The sequence below is a fragment of the Cetorhinus maximus genome, chromosome 11 (genome assembly GCF_964194155.1).
Source record: "Cetorhinus maximus chromosome 11, sCetMax3.hap1.1, whole genome shotgun sequence".
Lineage (NCBI taxonomy): Eukaryota > Metazoa > Chordata > Chondrichthyes > Lamniformes > Cetorhinidae > Cetorhinus > Cetorhinus maximus.
The window spans coordinates 83,092,387-83,108,512 of NC_135889.1; the positions used below are offsets into that span (position 1 = coordinate 83,092,387).

Below are 16,126 nucleotides of genomic sequence, written 5' to 3' on the forward strand. Positions count from 1 at the left end.
TGTGAAAGGGAAATCATGGCTGACACATTTGCTAGAGTTCTTTGAGGATATAACAAGCAGAGTTGATAAAGGGGAACCGGTAGATGTAGTGTATTTGGATTTCCAGAAGGCATTCGATAAGGTGCCACATACTAGGTACACAAGAGGATTAGTTAACACACAGAAGACAGAGTTGGGATTAATGTGTCTTTTTCAGATTGGAAAGACGTAACTAGTGAAGTGCCACAAGGATCAGTCCTAGGGCCTCAATTATTTACTATCTATAATAATGACTTGGAGGAGGGGGCAGAGTGTAATGTATCCAAATCTGCTGATGACACAAAAATAGGTGGGAGGGCATGTTGTGATGAGGACATGAGGAATCTGCAATGGGATATAGATGGGTTGAGTGAGTGGGCAAAGACTTGGCAGATGGAGTTTAATGTAGGAAAGTGTGAGGTCATGCACTTTGGCAAGAAGAATCAAAAGGCAGACTATTATTTAAATAGGGAGAGAAAAAGTGCAAAAGTCCAAAAAAGTACAGCACAGCGGGATCTGGGCGTTCTTGTGCATGAAACACAAAAGGTTAGCATGCAGGTGCAGCAAGTAATTAAGAAGGCAGAAGGAATTTTGGCCTGTATTGCTAGGGGGTTGGAGTTCAAAAATAGGGAAGTCTTGTTACAACTGTACAGGGTGTTGGTGAGGCCACACCTGGAGTACTGTGTACAGTTTTGGTCCCCGTATTTAAGAAAGGATATATTGGCATTGGAGGCAGTTCAAAAGAGATTCAATAGGCTGATTCCTGGGATGAAGTGGTTGACTTATCAAGAACGGCTGAACAAGTTAGGCCTTTATTCATTAGAGTTTAGAAGAATGAGGGGTGCTCTTATTGAAAGGTACAACGTACAAGATTCTGAGGGGTCTTGACAGAGTACATGTTGAGAAGATGTTTCCACTAGTGGGGGAATCTCAAACTAGGGGACATAGTTACAGAATAGGGGGACACTCATTTAAAACTGAGATGCAAAATAATTTCTTCTCTCAGAAGGTGGTGAATGTCTGGAATTCTCTACCCCAGAGAGTTATGGCGGCTAGATCACTGAAAGTATTTAAAGAGGAGGTAGATAGATTTTTGAAATATTGCGGAGTTGAGGGTAATGAGGAGCTGGCATGAAAGAGGAGTTGAGGCCTGCGGCATATCAGCCATGATCTTATTGAATGGTGGGATAGGCTTGAGGGCTGAATGGCCTACTCCTGCTCTTATTTCTTATGTTCTTATGAGTACGCCAGTATGTAATGCTGGACATGAGTGGCTCTAAACTTTAATGTATAGGCACTGAGTAGACTTTAGGTTCAAATGAAAGGGTCATTTCAAACATCCGGGATGCAGGGACAGCCCTGGCATGAGGTGGAAGCAGATCTTTGGCAGCCGATCTGAAGGAGCATTGGATCAAGGCATCCCTGGTGTCCCTGCCTCCCTGAAGGAAACATAGGTCTGTCTCCACGCCCTCAGTGTTCTCCTCACTGTGCTCCTTTTCTGACTCACTACTGGATTCATCATCCATGACCTGTGGAGCTGCCTCCAGATCCTCTTCCTCCAGTGGCTCCCTCCTTGTCATTGCCAGATTGTGGAGAGCACAGCATGCAACCACTATCAGCGACAGCCGCTTTGTGGGGTATTGTAGTGCTCCCCCTGAATGGTCCAAGCATCAGAAGCGCATCTTCAGAAGGCCGATGGTTCTCTCTGTCACGGCCCTTGTGGAGGCATGACTCCTATTATAATGCTGCTCTGCCTCTGTCCTTGGGTAGCAGAGAGGCGCCATAAGCCACCTTTCCAATGGATAGCCCTTGTCGCCCAGCAGCCATCCATCCAGTCCAGCTGCAGCACTGAATAGCCTCGGCACGTGGGAGTGTCCGAGGATATAAGCATCATGGAAGCTGCCTGGGTACGTTGCAAAGACTTGCAAAATCTGCATCCTATGGTCACACACTATCTGCACGTTCATCGAGTGGAATCCCTTGCTGTTGACGAAGGCACCCAGCTCACCAACTGCTGCCTTGATGGCCGCATGTGTGCAGACGATTGCACCTTGGATGCGGGGGAACCCAGCAATCACTTAAAACCTTCTGGCTCATTCAGTCTGGCTGGCCTCGTCCGTACGGAAATGAATAAATGTCATTACCCGCCTGAACAGAGCTTCTGTCGCCAGCTTGAAACAACTGTGGACAGCTGCCTGGGACATTCCACAAAGATCCCCAATGACACCTGGAAAGAGCTCGAGCCATAGAAGTTGAGGGCCACTGTGACCTTCAGAGCCACTGGAATGCGGTTTCCACCCACGCAGTTGGGGGTGACCTCAGGCCTGATCATCTGACAAATGGAGGTCACGGTCTCCCTGGAGAGGCGGAACCTCCTTCGGCATTGCACCTCGGACATATTGCGGTAGCTACATCGCCGCATATAAACTCCGGCAGCAGGGTAGTGGCGTCTTCTGCAGCCCCTTCAACCTTGGGCTACCTCCTGACCCCGCACTCCTTGTGCCTGCGCCTCTCCTGCCACAGGTCACTCCCCTGGAAGCTGCATAGGGACAGCTGGCCTCCTCTCCCTTCTGCCCCTCCCTTCCTCCTCAGAGGAGGTGCCTCATTACCAGGGTAACAGAAAGCTGTCTGATAACTAGAAGGGTCCACATGGTCAAAATCCTCAGGGGGCCTTGGAAACACAAATGAGTCCTGAAATGAAGCCTAGAAATACTAAGAATGAAGCTCAGAGCAGAGATGAAGCTGTTAAGTTCAAATGAGCAACCAGCAGCAAACTATCTCCTAAACTCCTCACTACTCACACTGGCAATGCTGCTGACCCTTTTTATCCCACCCTTGGATGAGGTATTGCAAAATGTAGGCTGCCCATTTTGCCTGTGCAATGAGCGTGAAACCACATGGGCAACGTAAAATCGGGTTCAACTGGATTTTTAATGGCCTCTTAATTGATGGCGGGCGCAGCTCCGACACCCACGCGCGCCCGCCGACCTGAAGATTGCACGCATGCGGGATGACATCAGGGCACTCGCTCGACGTCTTCTCACGCTGTTTTATGCCTGATCAGGTCGGGCACGCACCCACCCGCAAGGCTTAAAATTCCGCCCATGGAGTATAATGTGGGAAAATATGAGGTTATCCACTTTGGTAGGAAAGACAGAAAAGCAGAATATTACTTAAATGGAGAGAGATTATAGAAAGTACAGAGGGATCTGTGTGTCCTTGTACATGAACCACAAAATGTTACAGCGAACAATTAGGAACGCAAATGGAATATTGACCTTTACAGCAAAGGGGATAGAGTATAAAAGTGGGAAAACTTTACAAAGCATTGGTGAGACCGCAGCTAGTGTACTGCATATAGTTTTGATTTCCTTACTTAGGGAGGCATATACTTGCATTGGAGGCAGTTCAGAGAATGTTCACTAGATTGATTCCTGGGATGAGGAAAAGTTGAGCAAGTTGGGCCTATACTCATTGGATACCAAAGAACGAGAGGTGATCTTATTGAAACATATAAGATTCTGAGGGGGCTTGACAGCTAGAAGCTGTGAGAATGTTTTTCCTTGTGGGAGAATCTAGGAGTAGGGGGTCACAGTTTCAAAATATGGGATCTCCCATTTAAGATGGAGATGAGGAGGAATTTCTTCTGTCAGAGGGTTGTTAATCTTTGAAATTCTCACTACAGAGAACAATAGAGACTGGGTCATTGAATATATCCAAGGCTGAGTTAGACAGGATTTTGATCTACGAAGGAGTCAAGGGCTTTGAGATGAGGGGTGGTTTGGTGTTGGAAGGTGCAGGGTGTCAAGTAGGAAAGTGGAGTTGAGACCACAATCTGATCAGCCATGATATTACTGAATGGCAAAGCAGGCTCGATGGGCTGAATAGCCTAATCCTGCTCTTATTTCTTATGTTCTTATGCCCTGAATGGTATTGAGCTTCTTGAGTGTTATTGGAGCAGCAATCATCCAGGTGAATGGAGTATATACCATCACATTCCTGACTAGAGCCTTGTAGATGGTGGAGTAGCTTTGCGAAGTCAGGAAGTGAGTTGTTTGCCCAGAACACCTTTCTCTTGTTGGAGATTGAATATGTGTGGCATGAGTGTTACTTGTCACTTGTCAGCCCAAGCCTGAATGTTGTCTAGATGTTGTAGTATGCGGGTATGGACTGCTTCGTTATCTGAGGAGTGGCAAATAGTACTGAACATTGAGCAATCATCTGCAAACATCCTTACTACTTACCTTATGATGGAAATAAGGTCATTGATGAAGCAGCTAAAGATGGTTAGGCCTAGGATAGCACCCTAAGGAACTCCTGCAATATTGTCCTGAGGTTGAAATAATTAGCCTGGACCAACCACAAGCATCTTCCTGTTTTGAATTTAGCATAATGGGAGCGTTACATAACATAATGGATGGTGTCCTTAGTGTGAAGATGGGGCTTAGTCTCCACAAGGACCATGCAGTTGTCAGTCCTACCAATACCGACATGGAGAGACATATCTGCGACAGTTGAAGGTGAGGTCAAGTAAATTTTTCTCTCATGTTGGTTCTTTCACCACCTGCACAGACCAAGGCTGGCAGATATGTCCTTCAGAACTTGGCCAGTTTGGTTAGTAGTGGTGATACCAACCCATTCTTGGTGATGGACATTGAAAATCTCCACCCAGAGTACATTCTGCACCTTTGCCACCCTCAGTGCTTCTTTCTTTTTGTTTAATCTTTTATGGAATATGAATATCATTGGAAAGGCCAGCATTTGTTGCTCATCCTTAATTGCACCTGAGAAGGTGGTGGTGAGCCACCTTCTTGAACTGCTGCAGTCCATCTGGTGTAGGTCCACCCACAGTGCTGCTATAAGAGCGTTATAGGATTTTGACCCAGTGATAGTGAAGGAATGGCAATATAGTTCCAAGTCAATATGGTGTGCGGCTTGGAGGAGAACTTGCAGGTGATGGTATTCCCATATGTCTTCTGCCCTTGTCCTTCTAGGTGGTAGAGCTCGCAGGTTTGGAAGGTATTGTTGAAGGAACCTTGCTGAGTTGCTGCAGGCTTTGAGGAGTAAGGAGGTGAGTTACTCTCTACAGAATTTACAGATTCTGGCCTGCTCTTGTAGCCACAGTATTTATATGATTGGTACACTTGCATGACTTGAATGTTACTCGCCACTTATCAGCCCAAGACTGAATGTTGTAAAGTGGTTTTACACATGGAGGAGTACTAATTCATCAGTTCAGGGAGGTAATAGGTTATAATCAGCAGGAGGTTTCTGTGCCCATATTTAACCTGAAGGCATAAGACTTCAGGGATCCAGAGTCAACACTGAAGACCCCCAGGATCACTTCATCCCAACTGCATACTACTGTGCCACAACCTCTATTGACTGTGATATAGGGATCTTGGACATTGCTATAAGGTGTGATTCAGTGAATATGGCTATGGCTGTGGAACACCTCTCCCAGCCTTGGCACAAATCCTCACATATTACTGAGGAGGGCTTTGAAGGTCAACTGGGCAGGGTATGTCGTTGTTGTGTCTGGTGCCTAGGTCGATACCAGGCGGTCTGTCCTATATTACTCTTACTCAACTTTTCTGCAGTAGTTTGATACAACCGAGTTGCTTGCTTGGCCATTTCAAAGGGCAGTTCCAAGTCAGCCACATTGCTGTGGGTCTGGAGGTCAGACTGGGTAAGTATCCTGAAGGATCTTAGTGAAACAGATTTTTTAAACAGCACTTTCAATTCCCCATTACTAATTCTAGCTTTTAATTCCAAATTTATTTAATTAATTGAACTTAAATTCCACCAGTTTCCATGGTGGGATTTGAATTCATTTCTCCGGAGCAGTATTACAGCTCTCTGGATTATTACTCCAGTAACATAATCACTATTCTACAGCTCCCATAGTACAGGATGCCCCTACAACAAAGAAATTTACAGTGACAGACTGATGCAGTCGAGGTTGCTATTCTAAATCTCAATGTTGGGGCAGAGAAAAGAAGTGTTTGTTTGCATTCTCCTATACTTGAACTAGGAATGCTCGGTGCTCTTAGGGTTCCATTGCCCAATACTAATGTCATTCATCATGATAAATATGAAATTCACATGAAAAACTATTAAGAATGTTTCTGGGCTGCAAATGAGTCTCTACAAATATTACCACATTTAAACAAAGTATAAAACATTACATAGATCATGCTTCAATCTCACGACTCTGCTCACTGCAGTATCTCAATATTTTAGTTGGGGGTTTTAAAGCTGCATTTAAAAATGAGACACTGCTTCTCCAAGTTGAATTATAGGTTACCCAAGTGCTGTAATTATAGGGCATCCAATTAGTCTATTGTAACGTTTTAACCTTTTCTAACTTTGTAGCAAATATGCAGCAGGTTTGTGCAGAATACTTCCAATTTATTTCAAACAGTAGGATATAATAAAATGACTGTTCCAGAAAATAAGCATTACCACATTTTTGCTCATCACTTCCATCTCCACAGTCATCATCGTGGTCACATAGAAATATCTCTGGGACACATTCTGCATTGGCACATTGAAACTGACCGCTGTTACATCCCCGAGCTGCAAATGATTGGAAAAGAGATGAGGGAAAGATGTGCGTAAGAAAGGGAGAAAATAAATACAGCATTCACATTCTTTTTGGAAACTTTCAGTTTGTAAATTATTCAGTTCCACAATATATGACTTGATAAATAAGTGAATCACCCAGTAAGACCTTGAGCTGTTTGTTCAGGCAGGACCTCAGGCAATGCTGTGTTAGCTAGTCTATGAGGGCATTCATGATTTGCCCATGTGTCCCGCACTGTGAATGGGACTAATCAGATGAGCTCCCACTCCTGAAAACTGTCTGGTAGCCCCTGCTGGAAAGCATGTATGTAAGGATGTCAGGTGAGAACAGGATCCATAGTTGAATAACTCTCAAACTCGCACTAACATCTGTCACTAGTGAAGAATAACGATTTTGGTGAGGCAACAAATTTGAGAAAGGAGACAAAACTGAAAAAAAAGTGTTTTCATGTCAAGAATTTACTCCAATACTTATGCGAGGTAAATATTGAATAGCTCTATTCTATTCTATTCTTACTTTCAGGCATGATTTTCCGCCATCTTTAGCAACACAATCTCTATTAATCTTTGTACACAAATCAGATTTTGCTTAAAGTGAATACATAGCATTGGGAGACAGCCAACAATGATGGTGTGACTATCAAGCTTCAGAAATGAAGCCAGTGAATACCCCCATCCCTTCTTGAATGGAATAATTCAAATGTTCACCCAGATAAAATAGCTAAAACCCCACTGAAATCAGAGAATGAAGATCATCATAATAATGAAAGTCACCGTAGTCTGCTCTCTAATTAGAGAGGGAGACAACTGGTGGTGAGTTTAACCTGAGGCCACCACCCCTCAGGCAAGGGATGATGTTGCGAAGGCAGGGCTTTCATGAATGATCTCAGCCAGTACAGGAATTGAACTTGTGCTGTTGGTATCACTCTGTATTACAAACCAGCCAACCAACTGAGCTAACTGACCCACAGCTTTAACACAAAGATGGGATTCAATCATTTTTTGAAAGGAGGTGTCGACATCACACATTTTTTGTTGAATTAGGTAGCCATCTTTACATTTTTTTCTGTGACGTTATGCAATGCATTACCAGAGGTAATATGTGAAGCAGAGACTATGTCAATATTGAAGGCTGGGTTAGAAAGGCATTTAAAGTAACAGATAATAAAGGAATATGGGGATAGGGTGTGCTCATCAGATTAGGGCTACTGTTCACATGGAGGATAAGCTGTACAGACTGGTTAAGCCAAATATTTGTTTGTTTGCAAATGCATGACACAATAGCATAATTCTTTTTGAACACATTGATGTGTTATTTATGTGTGATTACCATAATGATAGAAATGATGTATAGCTTTTCTGCATTCCACAAATTGAATACCGAACAAGCACAAAACTGATGAAATGCAACAGCCGCTCATTATAGAAACCACCCAATTTTCATTTCCATTGATCCATCCTGTGATAAATACTTCTCTACCAGTCTCCATGAGTAGATAAGAAATTCTTCTGATTAGGTTTGTTGCAACACTCGTTTATTTATTTTTCTAACTGCAGTGAACATATTAAATTGTTTCAGACATGGTCTGTGTTTCAGTATGTCTGCATATCAGTGTCTTTAACAGGTGATTTGTTACAGTCAGGCAGTTAGGATCTAAACATCAGAAAAGCAGAACATACTGCAATTGCTTTCATCCGTTCCATCCCTGCAGTTCAGTACTGTATCACAATGCTGGCTAGAGTTGTAACAGGCTCCATTTGAGCACTCCATTTGAGTGCAAATAGGGTAATCTGAAGCAAAAGAAAGGAGAAAAACAAATGACTAATTTACTTAGATAAAAGCAAAATACTGCTGAAGTTAACAGGCCATATATGTAAATATACCATTACATGTGTTATATAGAGAATATACATTTTAGTGTGAAGGTGAAGACTCAAAATGATCTGAACATCTAAAGACTTCTGCAAGGGGCAGGAATCTTTTGGTCTTTAAAGGTTTGTCTGGAATATAATAGTTGCCTTCACCCCTTGAATTTTCCATCTATGTAAAGATTCATAAAATCACAGATGGAGGTCATTCAGCACCTATGCTCCCACTCTGCACCCAGTAACTAACAAAATCCAGTTTCTAACCTAATAGTCTCACTGCAGCCTAACTAATATTTGTGTAGATCTACCTTTTTCTTTTGAACTCTATGCCCCATTTATGTTTGTCTAACATCTTTATCAACGTGTCCTCCTACTGTTAAAGTTTTGTACATCTCACCAGAAGTCTGCTCCTCTCAGCCTTTTAAAGATTTATATCTCACGTACACTCATTTCTGAAAGGGCATGATCTTAACCAGTGGCACAAAATAACTGCTATAACCTCATTAAGCTTCAGGAATTAAAGTGGCTTTGAGGAAACATTTTATCAACATTTATTTGACTAAGTGAAAGTCTGTTGGACGTGATCTTTACTCATGCTGCTACAAACAGAAAGCCAACTTACTCATAACCCACAGATTGTACAGGTCAATGGCAGCCATTTGCAGTGGTGCATAAACAGATACTCACCTGTTCTCAGATGAAATACTGCCAAGTTTTGCGTGCCACACAAGTGCCAGGCAATGACCATCTCCAATAAGACAGAATCTAACCATCTCCCCTTGACATTCAATGGCATTACCATTGCTGAATCTCCCACTATCTACATCCTGGGGGTTACCATTGACCAACAACTGAACTGGATTAGTGTAGTGATTATAGGTATAACCTTTCCTACTGCCTTTAGGGGTCACATGACGAATGTGCCCTAAGTGCAAGTAATCCTAGGGATGGAGCTTTCTAGTCATGGAACTTCTAAATGAACTCTGTAATAAAGTTATCTGTTTCAAGTGAAAAACCTGCCCAGAACATCAAGTACCAGCCATGTAAATACTGTGGCTACAAGAGCAGGTCAGAGGCTGGGAATTCTGCAGCAAGTAACTCACCTCCTGACTCCCCAAAGCCTGTCCATCATCTACAAGGCATAAGTTAGGAGCGTGATGAAATACTCTCCACTTGCCTAGATGAGTGAAGCTCCCACAACACTCAAGAAGCTTGACACCATCTAGGGCAAAGCAGCCCACTTGACTGGCACCCCTCCACCATCTTAAATTCACACCCTCCACCACCGATGCACATTAGCAGCAGTGTGTACCATCTACAAGATGCACTGCAGCAACTCACCAAGGCTCCTTCAACAGCACCTTCCAAACCCATGACCTCTACCACCTAAAAGGGCAGGGTAGCAGATACATGGGAACACAACCACCCCCAAGTCACAGACCATCATGACATGGAACTATATCGCTGTTCTTTCACTGTCGCTGGGTCAAAATACTGGAACTTCCTTCCTAGCAGCACTGTGGGTGTACCTACAGCACATGGACTGCAGCAGTTCAAGGAGGTGGCTCACCAAGACCTTCTCAAAGGCAATTAGGGATGGGGAATAAATGCTGGCCTACCCACATTCCATAAAAGAACAAAAAAAAGTTTTGGAAAATATTTTTTCAGGGGAGATGGTGGCATAGTCACTGGACTGGTATTCTAATGATCCAGGGTAATATTCTGGGGACCCTGGTTCGAAGCCCATCATGGCAGATGGTGAAATTTGAATTCAGTAAAAATCTGGAATTAAAAGTCTGATGATAACCACAAAATCATTGCTGATTGTTGTAAAAAAAAACCCATCTGGTTCACTCATGCCATTTAGGGAAGGAAATCTACAACAATGTGGTTAACTCTTAACTGCCCTCTGAATAAGGACAATTAGGGATGGGTAACAAATGCTGGCCTAGTCAGTGACACCCACATTCTGGAAACAAATAAAAAAAGTTATATTGTGCGCTTTTTGCTGCTTAGATATGCCGAAATACATCTAGTGAATTCCGGAATCTTAAGGGGTTTCTAGCAATGTACTTTTATCTTCATGGTATCTTTCTGGGAAATCTGCAGTGAATGGCTCACCTCCTGACACCTCAAAGTCTCTTCATTGCGTAAGGCACTAATCAGGAGAGTGATGGAATACTCTCCGCTTGCCTGAATGGGTGCAGCTGCAACAATACACAAGAAGCTCAACACCATCCAGGACAAAGCATTCTGTTTCACTGGCAACCCACCCACCACCTTAAACACCAACACCACCTTCTCAAGGCTAACAAATGCTGGCCTTGCCAGTGACACCCACATCACTACAATGATATTTTTAAAAATAAACAGACATGTGAACTAAAGCCAAATAACCTTTATTTCTCACTTGTGTGAATTCTGGTTATATTTGGTTCTTTCATCAACTTGCTGTACCTCATGTCTTCATGACAAAAGAGGGAAAATAGTGTGCATTTTGTGAACCTAACAATATGTATAATATCACAACTGAAGTGCACTCAGGAAGCACACTAACTATAGAAAAGAAGAATACTAAAATTGTAATCTGCTCTTAAGATATCACTGCTGGCATATTATCTGAAAACCACTTTCAAATCTGTGGAGATTAATTCTGACATCTCATCAGTGGTGACTATAAAAATCAAAAACTAGAATATAGCATTTCTATAGTTAGTTTAAAAGACATTTCTATTGTGGGGGTCATTGTTTGAATAAGCAGAAAATGAAAGTTAAGCCTATAGATTGATTCCCCAGTTGTCTGTTGTTTTCTCAGTGTTTTTAACTCTTAGGCTGCCAAACAAGTTCTGAAAAATTCTTGTCTTCAGGCCCTACCACACAGTAGCAATGTTATGTTATAATATAAACATGAACTGATATAAAAGATACAATTAATACACTACTTTAACACACAACTATAATCAATGAATTGCAGTTGTCATTTTGGGGAAAGGTTAGGTTGTAAACTGGCACTAAATAGTTGATGTGCTAATAAGATACGCGTGTTTAGAAATCAGGTTTTAGTTTGCAGTTTCGGGGTTAATTAGTGATTAAAATATTTCTGGAGGCACTAAACGTCAGTCTTGCACATTTAGCCCTCAAATGCTGATTAGGAATAATTTTTGTGGAGCAGTGGCCTCCTTGCACAAGCACCTCCATTGCACATATGGACTGCACTGAGTGACAAACAGTGACACATATGAGGTCGGCCCGGAACTGAAGAAGAGGCGTCAACGGTTCTCAGACACAATAATGGAGTTCCTGGTGAAGAAGCACAGAGGAGGAGGGATGCCCTGAACCCACAGAGGGAAAAGACGGTCGCAAATAACGCAGCTAATATGTCAGGAGATCACAGAGCAGGTCACAGCGAGGAGCCCAACTCAAGGACGTGACTCCAACACCACAAGACAGAATTACGCAGAATTACACAGAATCACAGAGTGCAGAAGAGGCCCTTCAGCCCCTCGAGTCTGCACCGACACGTGGGAAACACCTGACCCACCTACCTAATCTCATTTACCATCACTTGACCCATAGCCTTGAATGTTATGACATGCCAAGTGCTCATCCAAGTACTTTTTAAAGGATGTGAGGCAACCCGCCTCCACCACCCTCCCAGGCAGCGCATTCCAGACCATCACCACCCTCTGGGTAAAAAAGTTTTTCCTCACATCCCCCCTAAACCTCCTGCCCCTCACCTTGAACTTGTATCCCCTCGTGACTGACGCTTCAACTAAGGGGAACTGCTGCTCCCTATCCACCCTGTCCATGCCCCTCATAATCTTGTACACCTCAAAACATTTAGAAATTTGACACAAGTGATCAAGGCAAGAGCCCATCTCACAGACACTGCCCATGAATTGCACCACAACCAACATCACAACCTCAACACATTTCATCCACCATCTAACAATATACCAGCATTCATGCAAACCACACTATTGCATTTTTCACACCTCAGACACGTCTCACAGGTCTTCAGCCAAGTGAGGCATCACACGCACAAACTCACTTACCAATTCACTCATTAACAATCACCATTCTTTTCCTTCCACAACGAGATAGCAAACCACAGGTGCCAGCAGGATCTGACCAGGAGAGGGGAAGCAAGGCTGTATGAGATCACTCCCCTTAACCAGGCAGTGATGACACTGATCAGGTGGGAGTGACAGATGCCATGCCCACAGGCAGACCAGGGGATACCTTCCTTAGGTATACATGGCCACCTTAGCTTCCATGCATATCCACAATCAGCAGTGCTCCTTCAACAGAGCCTTCCAAACTCTAACCACTACCACCTAGAAGGATAAGGGCAGTAGATGCATGGGAATGCCACCATCTGCAAGTTCCCCTCCAAGCCACATACTATCCTAACTTGGAACTATATCTGTCAGAATGGATTTTTAAAAATATTTTTGGGGAATATTGGCCAGAATTTTACGTCCCGTGGGCACACGCACGACCCATACAGACATGAAATAGTGCGAGATGACGTCGGGTGAGCGTTCCAACATCACAATGCACATGCGTGATATTTCGTTCGGCGGCGCGCATGGCAGTCGGAAGCACGCCCGCTGACAATTAAGCGGGCATTTATGCCCATTAGCAATGCAATCAACAGCGATTTTACGTGGCCCATCCAGGTTTATGGTTTGCAGTACGGGCCATTCCCCCAGTTAGCATTCATATTTTTGCTCAAACCTCAATCCAGGGCGGGATGAAATCTCCGTGGGGAAATAAAATAAAGAGAGATACCTGGGTACTGATTTTTTAATGAGGTATGCTTTCAGGTGCTTGATTGTGCTGCATGGACATATTTTGCACCATTTTTGTCGTGTTCTTTAATCTGTGGAGGTCTGCAGCTCCCTGGGGTAGCTGTCTGCCTTCAGGGAGCTCTCTCAAAGCTCTTACCTGCACCCTCAGTTAGGTTGGCGCCGACCCTCTTCCTGCCCCCATCCCAGAAACGCTGAGCATTTCAGTGCACGTTTCATGCTGGCTGGCCGTTGATTGGTCAGCGAGTGTGAAATTGCAATCGGGACTGATCGCAGCCAGTAGCCCATTTCCTGTCCGCCCAATGCCCGATGCCCAAAAACTTCAAACCATTGTGTTTTTCTCTGAAGGTGTGTGTGTGTGTATGTGTATGTAGTGTGTGTGTGTATAAACAATTTGCAGGAGTTCCATGGATAAACAGAAGAGGGTATATTACATTTTAGTGAGCCAAAAGTAGAGACAAAATAGAAACATGAAAGGTTTTATATTTGGAAGGATTTGAGTTTCAAAGAGGTGTGAGAACAATGGAACCTGAGATGAAATGGGGTAAAAAGGTAATTTAGAGTTTCCATGGAGAGCTTAGGGTGGCCGTTGGGCTCCTAGCTGTTAACTGTAGCTGTGTGAGGAAAATCTCCTGGAAACAGCTCTAGGCTGGGACAAGATGCAATTTCAATCAATCATCCAGTCAAGCCATAAACGTTATGGGCTGCAAAAAGCAGTCTTATTCTGAAATTCTTGATTTCCACAGCAGAGTGGGAGAAAGTTTAAGAGGTTATGTGGTATACTTCTATTGAAGCTACAGCAATTTGCCTTGAGTAATATTGCTGGATTTTTATAGTTAAACGTCCACAAGGGAGTGTTGCCTGGAAGGTGTTTAATAGTGGGTCTGACCATGTAGAAAGTCCTTTTTTGGGGGGGAATGATATGTAAGCCTAATTTTAACTGTGCAACTGTAATCTTGTGTGCTAATTTTTTTTTAATTCTTGTTAATAAAACTTTTACTTTTAATTTTTAATATTCCAAAAGCATTACTGGACTCCTTGCTGCTGAGATCAGTACATTTTCTTCTCGTTTTCAGAATACAAATTAAAGGGTATGGCCTATAAGCCAATTTTCCCTCTGGGATTTGATTTGCGCAGCAATTAGTATCTGCTGTGGTCATAATATATCACCATTCCTTCACTGTCACTGCGTCAAGACCCTGGAACTCCCTTCCTAACAGCACTGTGGGTGTACCTACACCACATGGATTGTAGCAGTTCAATAGGTGGCTCACTACCACCTTCTCAATGACAATTAGGAATGGGCAATAAATGCTGGCCTAGTCAGTGATGCCAGAAAAAAAATTCCTGATCCTGAATCCTCCAATGCTATCCCATCTATACTAGCCACACACACGCATCCTAGCCCATCCAGCATTATCACTGCAGTTACCCGGTCCACCTAGACCTCACCCAGAGAGACTTGAAGAGGAGGAAGAGCCATTTTGCACCTCATTATTTTACACCCACCAGCAGGGGGTGGGGGAGGGAGGAGGAGATGGGTGAGGTGAAGAGCGAGGATGATAGCATTGCATCAATTGCTACCACTGTGGTGGGCACCAGGTCAGAAGCCACCACCACACATCACTTAGAGGCTAGATTAGAGCATGAATCGTCACAGTTTTTTGCATCAGGCACTAGAGGTGGCAATGGAAGTGGGTTGACAGCAAGGTTGGCAGTTTAGAATGCCAACTTCTGTTCACTGGCACAGCGACCCAGTTGTAATGATGAATGTCAGGTCCTCAAACCCTGGCCCCTCACCACCACTGCCCATCTATCACCCATGCCACACACCAACCCCCCCCACTCCCCCCGCACCCCACCCCCACCCATATCCTCCATAGTCACACCCAGTATCCACTATGGGCAGACCTCAGAGTTATGTAATAGTAATAGAAAGTCTTTGAAATAGACATAAAAAAAGTTAACTTCTACCAATTTAATAAAGCTGTTAATTAAACACATTTCTAACTGAAAAAAGCTCCAGAGCCATTCAAACACAGTTAACTCCCATTAAGAAGTCATTCAGTTGTAAAAATATACAAACATCTATTCAGTAACCACATCAAAAATAGATAACCCTTTAATAACTTCTTAAAATGGTCATTCAAACTGTCTACACACCCCCTTTGCTGAGATAGGTGGTTCTTTAGTTTTTCAACTCATCCAAGCATTCATAATGGGCTCAGCTGTCAAAGCAAACCATTCAAGCACCAAAAAATAGAGCCTATTGAAACTAGAAAAACAGATGATTTTTGTTTAATCTCAGCTACACCAGATGCCCTGTCAATTAAAGCAGTCAAAGAGCAGGTAACTTTTTTTTTTCTATGTGAAAGTTGCATACCATTGTTCTTCAACTTTAAAGAGATGCAGACATTTAATTCACTTCAGATCATCATACTAGAGTGCCTAAGTGCTGTTTTCTTCAGCTCTGAATGCAAAGTAGCACTTTCTAGGGGGTTTGAAATGCCCACCCTCGTAACGGAGCCTTTAAGGACAGGAGTGTTGCAGGCTAGCTACCTGCACCCTCATCCTTCTCCAGGAAAACTACCGGAAGCAGGAATGGGGATGGGAATCCCGGAATTGGATCTTGGTGCCATTTTTAAAGGACTCACGAGTCGGCCCAACTCAGCAAAAATCCAGAAAATCATCTGATGAGGGGTCATCATGATCTGAAATGATTAATTTTGTTACTCTCCACAGATTCCATCTGACCTAATGAGAATTTCCAGTGTTTTCTGTTTTATTTCTGATAAGCCAAATATTTGGTACACTGAAGAGCCTGCCTGAAAATGTATGGATTG

General features: G+C 43.3%; 1 protein-coding gene across 2 annotated transcripts in view; it reads right to left on the minus strand.

Moving 5' to 3' along the window:
- Positions 1 to 16,126, minus strand: part of lrp2a (low density lipoprotein receptor-related protein 2a) — a 361,142-nt gene that overhangs the window by 260,394 nt on the left and 84,622 nt on the right. For both annotated transcript variants that reach the window (XM_078552334.1, XM_078552333.1), the window contains exons 5-6: positions 8,284 to 8,394; positions 6,484 to 6,597 (exon numbers count right to left, since the gene is read on the minus strand). In XM_078552334.1, coding sequence (XP_078408460.1) covers positions 6,484 to 6,597; positions 8,284 to 8,394 — 225 coding nt within the window. The remainder of the gene's footprint in view (positions 1 to 6,483; positions 6,598 to 8,283; positions 8,395 to 16,126) is intronic.